Source organism: Sorex araneus, chromosome 4 (genome assembly GCF_027595985.1).
Source record: "Sorex araneus isolate mSorAra2 chromosome 4, mSorAra2.pri, whole genome shotgun sequence".
Lineage (NCBI taxonomy): Eukaryota > Metazoa > Chordata > Mammalia > Eulipotyphla > Soricidae > Sorex > Sorex araneus.
Genome location: NC_073305.1, coordinates 211196927 through 211217015, shown reverse-complemented (window position 1 = coordinate 211217015; position 20089 = coordinate 211196927). Strand labels below are relative to the sequence as shown.

At 61.1% G+C, this 20089-nt stretch overlaps 1 protein-coding gene across 2 annotated transcripts; it reads left to right on the top strand.

Moving 5' to 3' along the window:
* The first annotated feature begins 45 nt into the window (after positions 1 to 45).
* Positions 46 to 18994, top strand: EARS2 (glutamyl-tRNA synthetase 2, mitochondrial). 2 transcript variants are annotated; one of them, XR_008629769.1, is made up of 9 exons: positions 46 to 212; positions 2814 to 2969; positions 4976 to 5165; positions 6765 to 7237; positions 8670 to 8778; positions 12630 to 12783; positions 13138 to 13268; positions 17928 to 18095; positions 18537 to 18994. XR_008629769.1 is itself a non-coding variant. In XM_004604110.2 (9 exons), exons 1-9 carry the CDS (start codon positions 83 to 85, stop codon positions 18618 to 18620), a joined length of 1563 nt encoding a protein of 520 aa, XP_004604167.2. In that variant the 5' UTR covers positions 51 to 82; the 3' UTR covers positions 18621 to 18994. The 2 variants fall into 2 exon arrangements, 1 of the variants encoding a protein (XP_004604167.2); XM_004604110.2 differs by having other exon boundaries at positions 51 to 212; positions 17960 to 18095.
* Positions 18995 to 20089: the final 1095 nt, after the last annotated feature.

The window sequence follows — 20089 nt, the reverse complement described above, 5'->3', positions numbered from 1 at the left end:
CGCTGGCGGAGCCCGATTGGCGGAGGGGGCTCCAGGAAGTGACGTCGCGCGAGGCAGCCCACGTGGGCGCTTCCCGGCGCACATGGCGCTGCCCCTGCGGAGGCTGCTGCAGGCCCGCCGGCCCGCGGGCCGGCCGGGGGGACGGCGCGAGGCCAGCCAGGGCGCCGACCCCGGGGCTGCGGTGCGCGTGCGGTTCGCCCCCAGCCCCACAGGTAACCTGGGGGGACGTCACGCCGCGGGGCCCAGCCCCCCGCCGTCCCGCCCCCGCCTCTCTCCCCCCTACAGAGTTCTGGAAGGAATCCCCTTCCGGTGGGGGCAGCCCGGGCGGGGGCAGGCGCGACCCCGTGGCACGGAGACCCGGGCCTGGCCGCGGGCGGAAGGCGTGCGCGTCCCCGGGACGGCGTTTGTCGCAGTGTGCCACCCCAGTCGGTCCCCTCGAGATCACAATTGAATAAATGTCCGCTGGGGACGAACTGGGCGCCCAGACCCTGTTCTAGGTCATCGAGGGAGCAGGGACCCTGCTCCGGGGAAGGCTCTTTTGTGGCTGCTGCGACCGATGCACGTAGGCAGTCCTGTGTTCCATCAGGACCACTGGGCTCAGGCGCTGCAGCCTAGAGCCTTAGTGACAGCTCCTGCGATCTAAATCTGGAGCAGGGGCTCCGCCCCCCTCACCCCCTTTGCAGGTGCAGAAACCCCGTAGCTGTGGTTGGAGTTGAGTGAGTGAGGTCACTCCTGAAACTCCAGGTTCGCGGATGAGCCTTGGTGGCAAGCACAGTTACGGGGTGTTGGCAAAAAACACAAAAGCCTAAGGTGGTGGAGATGGCCCCAAAACCAAAGTAAAATTCAATTAGAAGTATGATGTGCTCTCCCGCAGGGTTTCTCAAACCACTCGTGGTGGAAAGACCAATTTTTTTTTTCTCTTTTTGGATCACACCCACCGATGCTCAGGGGTTACTCCTGGCGGTCCTCATGGAACGTATGGGATGCTGGGGATTGAACTCAGGTCAGCTGCATGCAAGGCAGACACACTACCCACTGTACTACCGCTGTGATCCCGAACCAGTTATTTTTAATTTCCAATTAAAGGTGGGCCGATATTGAAAATGGTTTACTGGGAAAAGACATCTTAAAAGCACATTGCTTACTTGCATGAGACCTGGGTTCAATCCACAACACAGCACAAATAAAAATATGCAAAATAGGAGTCTGGTGTCCAGAAGTTAGAAAATGAGTATCAAATTCCTATTTTTTTTTTGTTGGAAGTCATAATAGGTTAGAGAGATCTACTTAGAGAAATATGAGAGGGAAAGAGAGAAACGTGTTGAAGGGAGAACAGACTCCTCCAGAGAGGAAAAAAAAATTTAAAAGCCAAGAGTACACATCTCAGATTGAGAGGCGGGCGAATTTCCAAAACAGAATCGTCTGAGCTGCTAATTACAGTCAGTTTTTGTACTTCTGAACTGGTGGGTGTTTGCATCCTGGGTTTCTGGGGTTTTTTTTTTGGTTTTTTTTGTTTTTCTTTTTTTTCTTTTTTGGTTCCCGCATCTTGGGACCACACTAGCAGCTGGACTTAGGTAGGCAACTTCAGGCTCTGTGCTTAGGGATTTGTTCTCGGGGCACTCAGGGGACATACGCTGCACCTTGAACCCACGACCTCACACTAGAGCCATGTGCCTCCCTGTTAGCCAGTTTTGCAGCCTGTTTTATAAATATGCAGGCAGAGGTTGATGTCAAGATCTGGAATTGTGGGGCTGGAGCGATAGCACAGCGGGTAGGGAGTTTGCCTTGCACATGGCCGACCTGGGTTCGATTCCCAGCATCCCATAGGGTCCCCCGAGCACCGCCAGGAGTAATTCCTGAGTGCAAAGCCAGGAGTAACCCCTGAGCATCGCTGGGTGTAACCCAAAAAGCAAAAAAAAAAAGATTTGGAATTGTGTGGATCTGAATGTCTGAATGTCTAGTTTTCTGCTTGCTGTGTAATGGGTAGATTACTTATTCTCTGAGCCTCTGTTTTGCCATCTGTCGTCCAGTGACATACTGGCCTCTGGAGTTAGACCTTACGCAGCTAATGCACTGTTTTGGGTAGGGTTTTTTTTTTTTTTTTTTTTGGCTTTTGGGCCACACATGGCGATGGTCAGGGATCGGTCACTCCTGGCTCTGCACTCAGGAAATATTCCTGGTGGTTGCAGGGTGGGCGGGGTGATGCAGAGAGCATCTGAGATGCTGGTCTGGGTCATCCACGTGCAAGGCCAGTGCTCCACACACTATACTGTTTCTCCTGGCCCAGCTACTGTTTTCGTGCTAGGCCTAGTAATCTTAGTAGAAACCGCTCCGTAACACTTGTGGCCTCTTTCGATGAGTGTAATCCTTCGAGTGGGCTGGAGCGATAGCACAGCGGTAGGGCGTTTGCTTTTCACGCAGCCGACCCATGTTCGATTCCTCCGCCCCTCTCTGAGAGCCCGGCAAGCTACCAAGAGTATCTTGCCCGCATGGCAGGGCCTGGCAAGCTTCCCGTGGCGTATTGGATATGCCAAAAACAGTAACAACAAGTTTCACAATGGAGACATTACTGGTGCCCGCTCGAGCAAATCGATGAGCAACGGGATGACAGTGACAATGACAGTCCTCCGTGTAGATTACACTCACAGGGAAAGCCCAAACAGGGAAGGCTATTGACTAGAGCAGGATGCCGGGGTCACCAGGCCTTGTGGCCACAGATGTCGGCGGAGGGGGCTGTGTGGAGCCTGCTTAGTGGGTGCGAGCGGTGGTGGGAGCGCCTCTCCCGGGTCTGAGCCCTTGCTATCTCCCGCCAGGCTTCCTGCACCTGGGCGGCCTCCGCACGGCCTTGTACAACTACATCTTTGCCAAGAAGCATGGAGGGAGCTTCATCCTGCGGCTGGAGGACACAGACCAGACGCGCCTTGTGCCTGGGGCCGCGGAGAACATTGAGGACATGCTGGAGTGGGCAGGTGAGGCCAGAGGGCCGGCGGGGGGGCCTGGGAAGTGGGGGGCTTGCGGACAAGGGGCCCCTCGTATGGCCTAGAGTGGCCGGGATCTCCCGGAAGGACACGGAGGTCTCCTGACCAAAAGCTGTTGGACATTCTGAGGATCTTTGTCTTTCCTTTCCCTTTTTATTTTTTCTGGCCTAACCCCAGGGCTCATCCTGGCTCTGTGCTTGGGGAGGGGATGGGGATTGTCCCTGGGGGCCATCAGGGACTTTGTTCCGGCTGCGTGCAAGGCCAGGTCCTTCACCTCTGCCCTTTCTCTCGGGCCTGAGACTCTGGCTCTGAACTCAGGCTCCGAGGTAAGTCTGGTGGGCGCAGGAAGGGACCAGGCCAGGGGTGAGGCCTGCGGCGCTCGGAGAGCAGCTTGTTAGAAGCCAGAACACCCAATCAGCTGATTCCCAGGAGGAACCAGACCCCAGGTGTCCGCCCTGCACTTGAATACCTCCCATTGTTAAAGCCCAGCTGATTGATATTTTTTTTCCCTTCTTCACCACTTCTTTCGAGCCAAACAAAATGCCCGTGGCCTCCGAAGTGAGCCTGCTTGTGGAGGATTAATCCTGCGGACAGCCAGGCGTGGGGAGAACAGGAGGGGGGCGTGTTTGTGTTCCCTGGGGCCCACCTGCCAGGGCTGGTAGGACTTGTTCAACTTCCCCAGCAGAAGTAGCCAAATACCAAGACGGTTTCTTCCTCTAGTCGCTGGTAGAAGATTAACTAGGCTCTGGGCCCCCCAAGGACAGAGAGAGTTCCTCGCCGTGTGTCGGGAGGAGGCTGGCGCAGGGCCGACTTCCTCCGGGTTAGATCAGTACGTTTCCTTCGGGTCGGGGTCGAGGTCCTCACCCTGCACACATCCAGACTACCTTCGTCCCTGGCACCACGTGATGCCTGAGCTGGTGGGGGCCAGTCCCACCTCCCCCCCCACCACAATCCAATCAGCTTCCGCTGCAAGGCTGCGTGCCTTGGTCTGCCCAGTGTGCCGCTCTTGCTTCGGTACACTGGAGAGAGACAGATAAACCGAGTCATCCCCACTCGCTTTGATGAGAAGCGCCCATAAGTAGCCCAGAGCCCAGGGCGCAGATCAGGGAGCTCACAGGAGTTGGAGGGCCTTGGTGGAGAGCGTGCCATCGAAATGGAGACGGGAGCCAGGTGAGGGGACAGCCTAAGGTGTTTGGGCCACGCCTGGTTGTGGAGGGACAGACACGTTAGCGTGGGCCCCGTGTGAGGATGATACACGAGTTTGGGAAGCATTGAGGTTGTGTTTGGGGGGAGAGGGGGAGCCGTACCTAACGGTGTTCAGGATTGCCTTCCTCCTGCTGTGCTCAGGGATCACTCCCAGAAAGGCTCATTGGGACCAGGTGTGGTGCCAGGGATTGGAGTGGGCTTGGCTGTGTCCAGGGTGTCTTGACGCCAGCACCATATTTCTAGTCTAGCGATTTGGTTTTGTTTGTTTAAGGAAATACTTAAGGCCGCCGTCCCACCAGAGAGGCAGGTGGCGTTGGGACTGAGGCGTTAGCCCCAAGGCTAGCCTTGCACGCTCTAGGCCCCGAGTTGGGTCCCGGACACCCTTTGTCCTCTGCTGTACTGTGTTGCTGAACCACTGGGCCGGAGCCCTGGGGTCAAGAATGGCTGGGAGTAACCCCAAGGAGGCCCCCCTGGGAAAAGTGCGGGATTGGAGCCATGGTGCAGTGGGGAGGGCACTCGTGCAGTGGGGAGGGCACTCGCCTTGCACGCAGCCACCCCCGGCTTCATCCGCAGCATCCCACAGAGTTCCCTGAGCACCGCCAGGGGGCGTCCCTGAGCAGCTCCAAGTGTGACCCCCAAACCCTAAATTAAAGAGGTGTGCAGGGAGCGTGCTGGCCTCCTAGGTTGCCTCGGGGAGTTAGCTTGACCCAGACACGTCCCTCGGGCCTGTGCCCGGGAGCAGGCGGGCATTGTCCTCCCGGGTCCTGAGTGCATCTCGGCCTGCGTTCCAGGCGTCCCCCCAGACGAGAGCCCGCGCCGGGGCGGCTCCGCCGGCCCCTACCAGCAGTCTCAGCGGTTGGAGCTGTACGCCCAGGCCGCGGAAGCGCTGCTCAAGACCGGCGCGGCCTACCCCTGCTTCTGCTCGCCCCAGCGGCTGGAGCTCCTGAAGAAGGAGGCGCTGAGGAACCGCCAGACGCCCCGGTGAGTGCCCCCCCTCGCCCCCCAGCTGCCCCCGCGGGGCAGGCCCCCAACTCTGCCTCTTCACTGCCTCACCGTGTCTGCACGCCTTGGGGACTGGCGGACCCCCAGACACGCAGGCCTGAGGCCTGGGGCTCAGCCCCGTCCTCAGACAGGGCCACATGTGGCTCTCGGTGGCACCGCTCACAGCGGGGCAGAAGATGGTCTTGCGTAGACCAGGAAGGGCTCAGGCCTTTCTGGAACCCGGGTGTGGGAGTGACGCCTTGTCACTTTGGGGGTGGTTACTGCTTAGGGGCCAGGGGTCCCGGGGAGCGCACTGGGGGGGTCTCATCCCTGCGAGGCAGCACGTGTTCTGCCACCAGAGCCCTGTCCCTGGCCGGCCCGGCGCCCCGGCTCTGGCTGGTTCCTGAGAGGGTGGCGACCTGTGCCCCGCGCGCGGGAGACCCGGTTCACTCCCCGGCACTGCTCCGTCCCCGCTAGCAGCTGCCCCCGCGCATGGAGCCCCTGAGACCCCGGCGGAGAAATAGCAGCTCCAAGGCCCTTCCTTCCCTCGGGAGAGAGAAGGTGTGGGGGTGTGTCTGCCCACGGTGGGGTCCCCGTGTGGCCAGCCGTGATCAGAGCACCCAGTTCTGCTCCTTGCACGTGCAGAGGGGCCGAGACTCTGGCTCGGGGGTGCTTGCCTGGTGGCTGTGGCTCCCAGCCCCGACCACCAGGAATGAACAGATGAGTCATTTCCCGAACTCCGAGGGCTCGAAGGATGATGCTCATGGATCTCCGGAGCCCGACCCAGCCCCTCCGTTCCCCTCTGCAGAGACAGCTGGTGCCATGGGTTCCTGCCCCTTGCCCGGTGCAGAGCCTGGGGGATGCATGTCCCCTTCCTCGCTCCCCCCTGCCCCATCTCCCCTTATATCTGTGCAGTGGTCTGGTGCAGGGGTCTTCTCAGTGCCCCCACAGTGACCTTCATCTTCCCGGCCAGCCTTTGTCCTAAGGAGGAGAGCTGGCGGTGGCACCCAGTGAGTGCTGGGTGACCCTCCAGGCTGTGTGGTGGCAGAGCCAGTGTGTCACTTTGGAGTACTTTGCTTTGCGGTCTTTTGTTTATATATATATTTTATAAAATATTTTGTTCTTTTCCCTCCACATCTGGAGATGCTCAGGAGTTACTCCTGGCGTTGTCGGGGATCGAACCCAAGTCGGCCCCATCCAAGGCAAGCTCCTTGCCCACTGTGCTGTTCCTCTGCCCCCAGTGGAATACTCAGTTTTCTTTTTTGTTTTGGTTTGGTTTTGGGGGTCACACTCGGTGGTGCGCAGGGCTTACCTCTGGCTCTTCACTCAGGGCTCACCCCTGCCTAGGCTCGGGGGACCGTACGGGATGCCGGGGACCGAACATGGTGCAAGGCCAGCACCTTCCCCGCCGTGCTGTCTCCGCCTCGAGTCATCCTTCTTCCAGTAACAGTCGAGGCCGGAGATCGCTTGGTGGGCTGTGCCCCCCGCTGCTTTCCTTGCATCCTCGCTCACTGTCTCCATGAAAGACGCGGGACCCGGGGCCGAGAGGGACGCGGTTGGCACCGCAGTCCTGCCACGGCGCCGCCCTTCTCCCCCCAGGTACGACAACCGCTGCCGCCACCTGACCCAGGCGCAGGTGGCCCAGAAGCTGGCCCAGGAGCCCCGGCCCGCCGTCCGCTTCCGCCTGGAGGGGGAGGCGCCCGCCTTCCAGGACCTGGTCTACGGCTGGAACCGGCACGAGGTGGCGAGCGTGGAGGGGGACCCGGTCATCCTCAAGCGCGACGGCTTCCCCACCTACCACCTGGCCTGCGTGGTGGACGACCACCACATGGGCGTGAGCCACGTGCTGCGGGGCTCCGAGTGGCTGGTGTCCACGGCCAAGCACCTGCTGCTCTACCAGGCCCTGGGCTGGCGGCCGCCGCGCTTCGCCCACCTGCCGCTGCTCCTCAACCGCGACGGCAGCAAGCTGTCCAAGCGCCAGGGAGACATCTTCCTGGAGCACTTCGCCGCCGCCGGCTTCCTGCCCGAGGCCTTGCTCGACATTATCACCAACTGCGGCTCGGGGTTCCCAGGTACCCCACCCCCCCAACAGGGCACAACCAGGGGCCCCCGGGCGACGGGGCCCGGCTCCGACAGACTCACTCACAGTCCCAGCCGGGCTCTGTCACGGAGCTGTGGGCCTGAGCGGGAGCTTCCGGGCTCTCTCTGAGCCTCTGTGCGCTCCCCTGTAAAATGGGCTCAACGCCTCCCTCCTGGGCCCAGGTTGGAGTCGCTGAACAGAGGCCCCCACAGACTGCGCCCCCTGCAGGGACCCGCCCCTGTGAGAGCCTGGCGTGCGTGGCCCTGTCTCTGCAGGGAGAGAGGTCGGCTTGGATGGGGCCGCTCTCACAGCCGTGACCCACCTCAGCCCTTCTCTTTGGCCCAGGGTTTGGACCCTTTTTTTTTTTAAATATGTACATATATTTTTTCTTTCTTGGAAAGTGCCAAGGATGGAGCTCGAAAGTTTACCTGACTTTTAGTGTTTCGGATGGGTGCTACTGAACTCTGCTCGGGGGTCCCGGGATGTTGCTGGTCCAGGGCGTCCCGCGATGCTCAGAATCAGCAGCATAGTTGGTGGGGGCTTCCCTTTCCCACATACCCATTTGATCCCTGGCACTGCATCGTTCTTGAGTACCACCGGGTGTGACCCTCCCCCCGCCACACACACACACACACACACACACACACACACACACACACACACACACACACACACACACACACACACACACACACACACACACACACACACACACACACACACACACACACACACACACACACACACACACACACACACACACACACACACACACACACACACACACACACCCCCCCCCCCCCCCCCCCATCCCCTAGGTAGGGCGGCTGCTTGGGCTCTGAGCAGGCCCGCCTGTGTGCAGATCTGAGGCGCAGGGCCGGCTTCCCGGCCCTGTGCGAGGGGACAGCGAGCTCAGAGCCCAGAGCGACTCGCCAGGACGGCGATGCCTAGAAGCTCAGCTGGGGTCCCCCGGGAGGTTGCCCCCAAATTGGCCGGGCCAGGCACAGTGTCAGCAGGCGCTTCACCCTGGTGGCGGCTCCGTGTCTCTTCCTGACAGGACGCCGAGAGGTGCAGGTCAGAGCGTCCAGCCTGACCATGTGTGAGGCACCGGGCTGGACTCCGCACCACTGCAGGGTCCCCTGAGCACAGGGCCAAGAGCAGCTTCTGAGCACTGCTGTGTGTGGCCCCAAGCAAGAAAGGAGGAAAAAGCACTGGAAAGTTGGGGATACCCCAGCCCCCTATACACACAGCTGGGATCGCACCCCAGGCCTGCACCCCCGCTCCATCCTCACATGCGTACCCCAGATCTCACACACACACCCCAGGTCCCTTCAGTTAGGCCCGCTCACACTGGGCTCCCTCGTGGGCAACAGGGGGTCCGGGCGGCAGCCGAGCCCCACTTTCCCCGCCTCCCCCGCTGGCAGAGAACCAGATGGGCAGGACCTTGCCGGAGCTGATCGCACAGTTTGACCTCTCCCGGATCACCTGCCACTCGGCGCTGCTGGACCTAGAGAAGCTTCCAGAATTCAACAGGTGAGTGGGGCCCTGGAGAGCCCCGCGCCGAGGGCAGGCTCGGGGGAGCTGTCTCACCTCGCAGCCTGTTTCCTCGCCTCCAGAACGGGGCATGGCCAGAGAGAAAGGACCAGAGTTGAGGCATTGCCTGGCTCACTGCCAGCCCGAGTTGCATTCCCGGCGCCACATGGGGGCCCCAGAACCCCACCAGGAGTGATCCCTGGGCTCCAAACCCGGGGGTCCTCACCGTGCCCCACGTTGTTGGCACTCGGTCCAGTTCGATGTCCATTTAGGTGTTGTGTTGAGTGCCAGGGAAGCCCATCTGCGCAGGACAGCGATGGCGCTTGTCCTTCCCAGCCGGCTGGGTCCCTTGCCCGGGTAGCACGGGGAGAGGCCGAGTCCTCTCATGGCCAGCCCAGCCCAGCCAGCAGCCTCTGGGCGCTGCGAGCCCCGCTTCCCTGAGGCTTCTCGCGCGGGTCACGGACCGCCTTGGACGCGTCTGAGCGTCGAGACGCCAGGGGGTTTTAAGGGCTCGTACTTTGTCAGTGGGGGCCACGGCCCACCCCGGAGGGCTGGGCGAGAAGCTGGCTCTCTGCACTGCTGTGTCCCTCCCCCTGGGGGCCAGACACGCAGTGCAGAGGCGGCCCCCCAGCTTGGCGCCCGCTGCTGGGGGCGAGACGCAGCGACCCCCTGCACGCTGCTGCTCCGGCCTTCTGAGTGTCTCCCTGGGCCTCCCTCAGCCTCATCGGCACGAGCTCGGGCTTCACCCCGGCAGCTGGGTGGGTTTTTTCTGGTTTTGTATTTGGGGGGTAGGGGTGTCGGGGTGCTGGCGAGGGACGTACCTGGTGGTGCTCTGGGCTATTCCTCACGGCTCCAGGGTCACTTTTGGGGAAGGGTGGACACGGGACAGGGACCATTTGTGGTGCTGGGGAACAGGGCCGGCAGCCGGGACGTGCCTCAGCCCCTGTTCGTGTCGGTTCTCGGCCCGTGCAGGCGGTTTGGTTTTTGCTGGATCAGACCCAGCCCCCTACGGGGAGGTGCCGCCCAGCCGCCCAGCCCCGGGGGCGCTCAGGAGGGTTCTCCTCCACCTGCTGCCCGTACCGAATCCAAGGTATGGGCCCTAGATTCGCTCTGACTGAGCAGAGCTGAAGGGCTTCCCAGCTGGCTTCTGTGGAGGGAGGAGGGGGAGGCACACACCTGGCCGGGCTCAGGCGCCATGTGGGGATCAACTCTGGGCCGTCCACGTGCAAGGCAGGCCCTGCCCCACCTGTCTCTGGGCCCAGTGCCCCTGGAAGGCACACTGGCCCAGACGCACGGCGCTGCGCCCCTTCTGCCTCGAGAGTCCACAGCAAAGACCCTCCACTTCGACTGCGCCCTTTCTCCTGTTGTTATTGGGGGTCTATCCCTGCAGTGCTCAGGACCTACCTATGGCTCCGTGCTCAGGAGTCCTCCCTGGCGGGGCTATGGAGGCCACCTGTGGTGCCGGCAATCAAGTCCCGGTCAGCTGCTGTGCCACAGCTCAGGCCCCACCTGCCTTTTTTGGGGGGAGGGGAGGGGGTTCCTGTGTGCGCATGCCCCACCTGGCCGTGCCCAGGCGCTGCCCCTGGCTCTGTTAGCGTGACCCCTGCTAGTGCTCCGGGAACTACATGTGACGATAGGGATTGAGTCAGGGCCCGCCGTGTACGTGGCAGGCCTCTGCCTTCCCTCTCAGAGAGCGCCGTGTAGGGGGGGGGAGGGCAGGGGAGGTGCTCTGCGGGCCTGCCCGCCACAGCACTGGAGAAGGCAGATGTGGTCTTGTACTTCCTGTGACCCCAGGAGGCAACGCAGTGTTGTCTGGGATGGCAGGCGTGGGTTTCCCGCAGCCACACTGTAACCTTGAGTCCTGGCTGCGACCCCACCGTGCAGTGCTTGCTTCGTAGAGTCAGGGTCGGCCGCTCCCAGCCCTAGGCATGGGGGGTGGGGTGTGTGTGTGTGTGTTTGAGTTTCCAGCCGTAGGCATGGGTGTGTGTGTGTGTGTGTGTGTGTGTGTGTGAGCTCCCAGCCCTAGGCATGGGGTGTGTGTGTATGTGTCAGTACCTCACACACTCAAGGCAAGTTCTCTTTCACTGATGTCCACCCTCGCCTCTAGAAACATACTTTTGGGTTTGTTTTGGGGTCCCACCTGGCAGTGCTCGAGACTCTCCTGGCAGGACTCAGGGACCGTTTGGGCTGCCAGGGACCATACCCTCCCCCGCCATGCTCTCTCTCCCCCCCAAGTCCATCCTCTTGACCTCTGGGCTGGAGCGATAGCACAGCGGGGAGGGCGTTTGCCTTGCACGCGGCCGACTTGAGTTCGATTCCCAGCATCCCATAGGGTCCCCTGAGCACCGCCAGGAGTAATTCCTGAATGCAGAGCCAGGAGTAACCCCTGTGCATCACCAGGTGTGACCCAAAAAGAAAAAAAAAAAGTTTGTTATTATATCATGTTTCCCTCATAAAAAAAAAAAATAGAGGGGCTGGAGCAGTAGCACAGCAGGTAGGGCAGTTGCCTTGCAAGCGGCTGACCGGGTTCGATTCCCAGCATCTCATAAGGTCCCCCGAGCACCGCCAGGAGTAACCCCTGTGCATCGCTGGGTATGACCCAAAAAGCCAAAAAAAAAAAAAAAACATCCTCTTGACCTCTGCCTTTCCAGACCCACACTTCGGGCAGCCCCTTCCAGGTTCTGCTCCGAGCCCCAGAGGCCAGCCAGGTCCTGCGGGAGAGGGCAGTGGGGCAGCGAGTGGCCTGGGAACACGGGGATGGCCCCAGGGTCCTCGCACCCCGACTCTGCCTTCCCCTAGTAAAGGGCTCATGAGCCGTCCGGAGCAAGGCGGGAAGCCCGAAATCTCTATTTCCTGGACACTCTCTTCCCGCTGTCAGGTGCTGCCTATGGGGCCAGAGCGACAGTGAAGTGGGGAGAGCGTTTGCCTGGCTCGCGGCTGACCCGGGTTCCACCCCGTTTAGTCCCCGGAGCCCGCCAGGAATGCAGAGCCAGGACTTAGCCCCAAGCACTGCCAGATTGTATGACCTAAAAACCAAATATAAAAGACTAAACTTGGGGGGGCTGGAGCGATAGCACAGCGGGTAGGGCGTTTGCCTTGCACGCGGCTGACCCAGGTTTGATCCCCGGCATCCCATATGGTCCCCCAAGCACTGCCAGGAGCAGTTCCTGAGTAAGCCAGGAATAACCCCTGAGCATCGCTGGGTGTGACCCAAAAAGCAAAAAAAAAAAAAAAAAAAAAAGACTAAATTTGGGCTGGAGCAATCCCGTATGGTCCTCCGAGCACCGCCAGGAGTAATTCCTGAGTGCAGAGCCAGGAATAACTGCTGTGCATCAACTGGGTTATTCTAACTTTGCACAACCCAAAAAGAAAAGAAAAAAAAAAAAAGACTAAGTTTGTCCAGCTCCTTGGGCCGAAGAGAAAAACGAATGGGCTGGATCTCACTTGGGTTCCGTCCTCTGCTGAGCACCAAGCAGGGAGTAGCCACCAAGCACCGCTAATGTGGCTCAAACACCAGAAAATAGGCGAAGCATAAGCTGTTCATCGGGAGCAGCTGTGACACACCAGGCTCCGGGCTGCCTGCTTCTGCCTGGCTGGAGGAGCCTGTCCCCTCTCGGAAGGAGCTGGGGGGGCGGAGTGCTGCTTTGCACGCTGGAGCCCCAGCTTTGCTCCCCAGCACCTCACGGTTTCCTGTGCCCCCTACACTGCTGCATGTGACCCCAAACCAGGAGAAACCTGCCTGAGGCTGGGGAGGGCCCCCGAGGGCGTCATTCTCCCCGCCCAGCTCCCGGGAGGAGGGTCTGCGGCAGCCGGGCTGGGGCAGCTGTGGGACCGTCCCTTGCCGTCCACAGGCTGCACCTCTGCCGGCTGCTGGGCAGCGAGCCGCAGCGGCACCAGCTGGTCGGGAAGCTGCGGGCACTGGTGGAGGAGGCGTTCGGCAGCCAGCTGGAGGACAGGGCCGTCCTGGAGCCTGCCTACCTGGAGAGGATTGTCCTGCTGAGAAAGGTGGGGGTCAAGGGTCCCGCCTCCCTGGAGAGGAGCATCTTGCTGAGACAGGTGGGGGCTGGGGGTCCCGCCTCCCTGGAGAGGATTGTCCTGCTGAGACAGGTGGGGCCCGGGGTCCCGCCTCCCTGGACAGGAGCGTCCTGCTGAGACAGGTGGGGGTCGGGGGTCCCGCCTAGGTCGGGGGTCCCGCCTACCTGGAGAGGAGCGTCTTGCTGAGACAGGTGGGGGTCGGGTTGGGGGTCCCGCTTACCTGGAGAGGATCATCCTGCTAGAGCAGGTGGGGCTAGAGGCTCCAGTGGGCAGTGCCCTACCACTGCCCGCTCCTCGGGCCTTCAGTGCCGTCTCTCCCCGCAGGGTCACATTGGCCGCCTGCAGGACCTGGTGTCCCCGGCTCACGCCTACCTGTGGACGCGCCCCGACGTGGCCCGGGCGCAGCTGGGGGCCATCACGGAGGAGGCGGAGGTGATCGCCAGGCGTGTGCTGGGGTGAGTTCCGGCCCAGCACCAGGGCCTCTGCCCTCCTGCCCTCCTGCCTCTCCTCTGCCCCCTTCCCTCCCGGGGCATGGCCAAGGCGCCTTCGGTGAAGCTCGCTGGCTTCCTTGGCACGAGGACCCTCCCGTGCCGCCCTGCCCAGGTGGGCTCCCCTAGCGTCCGTGAGGTGGGAATGCCGCTCTTGGCGCTACCCTGTCCCAGTGTGGACAGAGCTGGCCCCAGGACCTGTGTCTCTCCGTCCCTTGGCCTCTCTGCCCCATGTGCCTCCCTGCTGGCCCCTTTTCACAGAGGAGTATGTGTGTGGGGATGAGGGTGTGTGTGTGTGTTTAGTGGGGTAAGGATGTGTGTGTCTTGGGGTGAGGTGCATGTGTGTGTTGGGGTGAGGGGGCGTGTGTGTGTTGGATTGAGAGGGTGTGTGTGTCTGTGTGTGTGTTTAGTGGGGTAAGGGTGTGTGTGTCTTGGGGTGAGGTGCATGTGTGTGTTGGGGTGAGGGGGCGTGTGTGTGTTGGATTGAGAGGGTGTGTGTGTCTTGGGGTGAGGTGCATGTGTGTGTCGGGGTGAGGGGCCATGTGTGTGTGTTGGATTGAGAGGGCGTGTGTGTGTGTGTGTGTGTGTGTGTGTGTGTGTGTGTGTGTGTGTGTGGCGGGGGAGGAGGCCTCTCCCGGAGCTGAGGGGCCGGCTGACCCCAGCGGAGCGCATTTCCTCTTACACGGAGCAGGGCCGGCCGCTTTCCTCCACATCTGTCCCCAGAGACGCGCCGTTCATGTTTCTGTGGTTTGCGGCAGCCGACCGTTCACAGTCCAGCCCGAGGAGGCAGGAGGAAGCAGGCGGGGGGAGGGACACCCCTTCCTCGAGGACTTGACTTAAAAGTTCCACATTCTTGGGCCCAGGGAGACAGGAGAGCCGCCAGCCTGCTGGTCTTGCGCGCACCTAACCCACCTTTGATTCCCAGCACCCCAGGTGGTCCCCTGAGCCCTGCCAGATGCGACCCAAAAAAACAAAACAAGCCCCTTCCCCCCAAAAAAAAAGCTACACATTTGGGGACTGGATAGAGAACGGGGTTAAGGCACTTGCCTCACATGTGGCCAACCCTGGTTCGATCCCTGGCACCACCCCTGGGTGTGACAGCCGCCCACCCACCAAAAGTCACACATTCACAGCCTGCCCATGACCAGACCACACTGAGGAGGCTGGAAAAGGTGACTTGGGAGGTTGAAGTGAGAGTCCAGTGGGTTGGGCACAGGCCTTGCAGGCAGCCGACCTGGGTTTGATCCCAGCACTCCCTGTGGTCTCACGAGCACTGCCAGGAGAAGGCCCTGAGTGCATTGCCGAGAGTAAGCCCTGAGCACCGCCGGGCGTGGCCCCCAACCCTCTCACCAAAGGGGAAAAAAATGTAACAGGCACCCGTGTTTTTTTGGGGTTTTTTTTTGTTTGTTTTTTTTTTGCTTTTTGGGTCACGCCTGGCGATGCACAGGGATTACTCCTGGCTTTGCACTCAGGAATTACCCCTGGCAGTGCTCAGAGGACCATATGGGATGCTGGGATTCGAACCCGGGTTGGCCGCGTGCAAGGCAAACGCCCTCCCCGCTGTGCTATCGCTCCAGCCCCTGTAACAGGCACCCCTGTATCCTGCCCAGAGAATCCCTGGCCCAGAGGGAGCCAGGCCGGACAGGGTGCCAGAGGCTGAGCACGGACTCTAGCCCTGCCCCGTCTGGTGCCCCACACCCAGCACTGCCAGAAGTGAGCCCCGAACATCACCAGGTGTAGCCCAGAAACCAGATAAAAACCAAAGCAGATCAATCTGTGACCGTGCAGTCAACCAATCCCCAGGAAAATAGAAGAAAAACTAGCAATAACGGAAAGGGTTTGTAAAAGGAGTAACTTTTGTACCTTTCCCCAACCCCCACCAGAATGGTTGGTTTGGGGGTCGTACCTGGTAATACTGAAATGCTGAGGGGTTATCCCTGGCTCTGCACCCAGGAATTACTCCTGGCAGTGCTCGGGCGACCCTATGGGATGCCTGGGATGGAACCCAGGTCATCCTCCTGCAAGGTAAACGCCCTCCCCGCTGTACTATCGCTCCTTGTCTCCTATCTGCCCAGCTCCAGAACCCTGTTACTAGTTGGGGTTTATTTGGGGGGTTATTTTTTATTTTTACTTTTTTTGAGATAACATTGGCTTAAATAACTATTTTAGAGGTTGCTGCTGTTGTTAGTAAGCTACTGTGTTCCGTGTTCTATGTTCCGGGACATTGAGGGTATTTTCCAGTGCTCAGAGCAGCCTCCTCCCTCCCCGGGCCCGCCCCTGTTCCATTCTTAGCCCCCTGTGCCGGGCTCACTTAACTCCTTTCTTGTGGATGGACACTTGGACTGCTCCCAGAGGTTGCTCCGTACTGACAGGCGTGCAGTGCAGCACCTCGCACGGGCGTCAGTCAGCGCGTTTGCAGGGTCCTCTCCCGGACAGATTCCCAGGAGCTGGTATCGTTAATGAAGTCCCTCACTGCGGGGTATTCCTCGGTCCGAACTGTTCATGCTAATTCCTGGGGACTAGTATCTCCACTCCTCACCCTGCCACAGGATTAGATTTCAGGGACCCGCCCCCTCCCCCCCCCCCCAGCCAGGAAAGCCGGCACCCGGAGACGGTCAGAAGCTGCCAGATGTCTGGAAGTGTCTTCTGCATGCTCCAGCTGCCGTCACTGGCCCCTGGGACCTGCCTCTCTCTGCTCCTTGCCAGCCTGTCCTCCCGCCGTGGCAGGAAGGGGGACATCTGTTTCCTTCTTTCATGACTTTTCGTACTTCCCAATAGTTTGAGCCAGGGGTCAACTCCATACCTTGCCTTTGTGGAGCCCTGGCTTGAACAAAAGGAAAAAAAAAGGAGGGGTGGGCGTGGAGGGCGCAGAGCAATAGTACAACGGGCAGGTGTTTGCCTTGCATGCACCCGACACAGGTTCGATTCCCGGCGCCCCATGGAGTCCCCCGAGCCTGCCAGGGGTGATCCCTGAGCTCATCTGGGTGTGGTCCAAAACCAGCAGGTGGCTGGGGGGTGCTCTGCAGGAGCCCCGGGTTCAGACGCCAGCTCAGGGTCGCACCCCCCCACCAGGCATCGCCAGCGGTGGCCCACAAACAAGAACCCAGGAAGTAAGACTTCACCCCTGCAGGGGCGGTGCAGAGGGCAGGCGCCCGTGCCGTGCCTGTGAGCAGCGCCCCCGGGGCTGCCAGGCTGCTATGCAACAACGCCACCTGGAAGCGGCAGTGCTGGAGCCCAGCTGCTGAGTGGTGCAGGAGTGACCCCGATCTGGAGTCGGGCCGGCCTCCCACGAGGACACCCGTGGCCCTGCGAGGCTGTGTCCCAGCCTGAGTTTCCAGCAGTGAGGGAGGGAAACGGAGGCCGGGCGGGGCGCAGAGTCCTGCCGAGTGGGAATGAAGCTTTTTGTTTGGTTTTGGTTTAGAGCCACACCCGGCGATGCTCAGGGCTTACTCCTGGCTCTGGGCTCAGGAGTCGCTCCTGGCAGTCGTGGGGGACCATATGGGATGCCGGGGATTGAACCTCGGTGGTCGGCCGCCTGCGGGGCAAATGCCCTCCCTGCGGTCCTACTGCTCTTGTCCCTGGGAATTACTTTTTTTTTTTTTTTGCTTTTTGGGTCACACCCGGCGATGCACAGGGGTTACTCCTGGCTCTGCAATCAAGAACTACCCCTGGCGGTGCTCAGGGGACCATTTGGGATGCTGGGAATCGAACCAGGGTCGGCCGCATGCAAGGCAAACGCCCTACCTGCTGCGCTATCGCTGCAGCCCCCCTGGGAATTACTTTTTCCTGATGCTCAAATAGGTTTCTGGGGTCGTGGAAGAGGCCTATGCCCTCACTTGGGTTTTAGGTCCTATGTGCTTCCGACCCAGGGCTGGGTCCGGAATGCTGGTCGAGAGCTGGTGGCCAGTCCTGGAGCTGGGACCCCCAGTCGCCGTCTCTGCTCCCTGTGCGTTGCCTCCCCCGACCAAGTGTCAAGCAGTATTTGTGGGTCCCAGGGGGCTTCGTTCGTCCAGCCTGTGCTGACTCCTTCCCGACTCCGCACCTCTCGTGGTGGAATAATCACTGATCCCTGGCGTTGTTTCGAAACGCAGCACCTGCTCCCCGGGGGTCTCTGCGGCTCCTCGGGCCCTGCTCAGACCAGGGGAGTTCCAGGACTTAATTGAGCCGCACGTGGCCAGGGAGGCGCGGGCACTGTGCAAAGCGCACTCGCCCCACTTTACAGCTGAGAAGGCCGAGGCCGAGACAGCCGAGAGGGAGCCGTTAGTGGACGTACCCTTCAGCGGGGCGTCTCTTTTTTTTTTTTTTTTTGCTTTTTGGGTCACACCCGGCGATGCATAGGGGTTACTCCTGCTCTGCACTCAGGAATTACTCCTGGTGGTGCTCAGGGACCATATGGGATGCTGGGAATCGAACCTGGGTCGGCTGCGTGCAAGGCAAACGCCCTACCCGCTGTGCTATCGCTCCAGCCCTGTCAGTGGGGCGTCTCTTCATCTTCCTCCCGTGCCCACTTGCCTCTGGTCCCTGGGTGGTTTTCTCCCCGCGGGCGGGAACGTTGCTTGGGCCACTGACGTGCCGGGTGGAGAATCGCCAGAGTCCTACCCCTCACCTCCCGCTGCCTCTGGCCAGGTGCAGCCCTAAGGAACCCGCTTCTCTCCCAGGCTGCTGGACGGCCCCGGGCTGAGCCTCACCCAGGACACGCTGAACGGGGAGCTGAGGAAGCTGTCGGCGGGTCTGCAGGGCACCAAGCACAGCCACGTGATGAAGCTCCTCCGGGTGGCCCTCAGCGGGCAGCTGGTGAGGCCGGCCGCGGGCCCTCCCGTGTCCCCAGCCGCTCCCCGGCAGAGATGGCGGGGGATGCAGCCGCGCCCCTCCTTGGCGTTTCCCGCTGCTGCCGCGTGCAGGCGTCTAGGGAGAGGGGCTGGGGGGACAGACCTCATGCCACGGGCGAGAGGGGACAGGCCACTGCACCGGGACAGCCGGGCTGTGATTCCAGACGGAGGCGCACAGTAGTTCCCTAGAGAGCTCAGGGCCAGGCCGTGGGGAGAGCAGGGGGGTTGGGGCACGGGCTCCACATGGGGGCGGCCTGGCCTCCATCCCTGGCACCGCACGCCTGGAACAAGCCTCAAGCATAGAGCCGAGAGCAGCCCTAAGCCCTCACCGCCACCCCCTCTCCTCACCCCCCTTCCCCAAACGCATCCAGGGCAGTAAGGCTGACTCTCTTCTCTCTGCGCTCAGCAAGGCCCGCCGGTCGCCGAGATGATGGTGTCCCTGGGCCCGCAGGAAGTGCGGCAACGGATTCAGAAGCTGCTGTCCAGCTGAAGGGACGAGGAGCGGCCAGAGCAGGGGGCCGGGGAGCCTGCACGCACGGCGGCTGCCCTTACGGGGAGCAACAGGCAGGAGCCAGGAGTGGACCCAGACTCTCGAGTGGATCCAGCCTCCACGCCCCTCTCCTGGACCCCAGAGGCTGCCTGGTAGCCGGTACCATGTCACACAGCAGAGCGGATTCACAGAGCATTCCTGGAGGAGTCATGAGTCTCAGCTGGCTCGGGCTGGCATTAGAAAACACCGCCGATGGGGCCGGAGGGACAGCCCAGCAGGCGGGGCAGCACGAGGCCCAGGCTAGGTCCCCTGAGTGCCGCCAGAGGTGGGCAGGAACAAGTATGTGTGTGTAAATATACATATATGTAACTAAAGCCACTAGTCTGGCGTGTGTATGTATTTATATGTCTCTGTGTGTCCACTGCTTGGTCATTTTCTAGCGACAGAAGGCTGGAAGTCCCAGTTCAAAGTGCTCATGTTTGGGGTCGGAGCGATAGTACAGCGGGGAGGACATTTGCCTTACACGCAGCTAACCCAGGTTCGATCCCCGAGCACCGAAATGGAATAATTCCTCAGCATAGAGCCAGAAGTAACCCCTGAGCATTGCTGGGTGTGACCCCTCCCCCCCCAAAAAAATGATTCTGAGTTAGAACCACTTGGTGCAGCTGACCTGAGAATACGGGGAACAGTATTCTGGAGAGACTGTGCTGGGCGGACAGCGCCGAGGACGAGGCCCGGGTTCCATACTGGCCCCTCCTGGCCCCTCGGCACTGCTCGTTGGTGGCCTGACACCCCCTCCCCAGTAGGGCAATAACATCGCTTCATTGTCCACCTGGTGTGTGAGGTTGGACCAGGTGTGACTCGAGCTGGTACTCCTTGCCCAGGGAACGGGAGGGACGGGAAGCTCCCGGGAGCAGGGCGAGGGTCGCGCCGCACGCAGGACCTGCTGGGCGTGTTTTCCCCCAGCCCTGAGCTGGGAGCCGCCCCCATCACCGTCGAGTATGACCCGAGAAGGAAAAAGGAAGTTCACCGAGCTGCTTCGAGACTCGTCTTTGCTTGAAATGTAACTCGGATAAAGGTTCCTGACTAAGCAACAGAAACCAGCTCTGCCTCGCCTGAATCCACGGGCGACGGACGCGAGGGGGAGTCAAAGAAGCCAGACGTGGCGGGGTGGGGGCTCTTGCCTTGCACAGGGACGAACCGGGTTTGATCCCTGCCATCCTCAGGTGGTCTCCCGAGCACCGCCGGGTGTGACCCACCCCTTATAGCCACTCCCCAAAAAGCATCTGTGAAAGGCAGCACTCAGGAAGCCTGCGTGGGCTTCGTTCTGCTGTGGGTTCACACCCACACGGGCTTGCCTGGAGCCGGGATCGGGTGCCGAGACCGTGGCAGGAGTGGCCGAGAAGCCGGGAGACGGGGGCGCAAAGGCCTCCAGCCAGGTCAGGGTTCCCAGTCAGGGAGGGGGAGGT

Coding starts and splice junctions, on each gene's coding strand:
- EARS2 (XM_004604110.2), top strand. CDS start 83: ATGGCGCTGCCCCTGCGGAGGCTGCTGCAGGCCCGCCGGCCCGCGGGC. Junction 8,779..12,629: donor AAGCTTCCAGAATTCAACAG/GTGAGTGGGGCC, acceptor TGCCGTCCACAG/GCTGCACCTCTGCCGGCTGC. Junction 12,784..13,137: donor GGATTGTCCTGCTGAGAAAG/GTGGGGGTCAAG, acceptor CTCTCCCCGCAG/GGTCACATTGGCCGCCTGCA.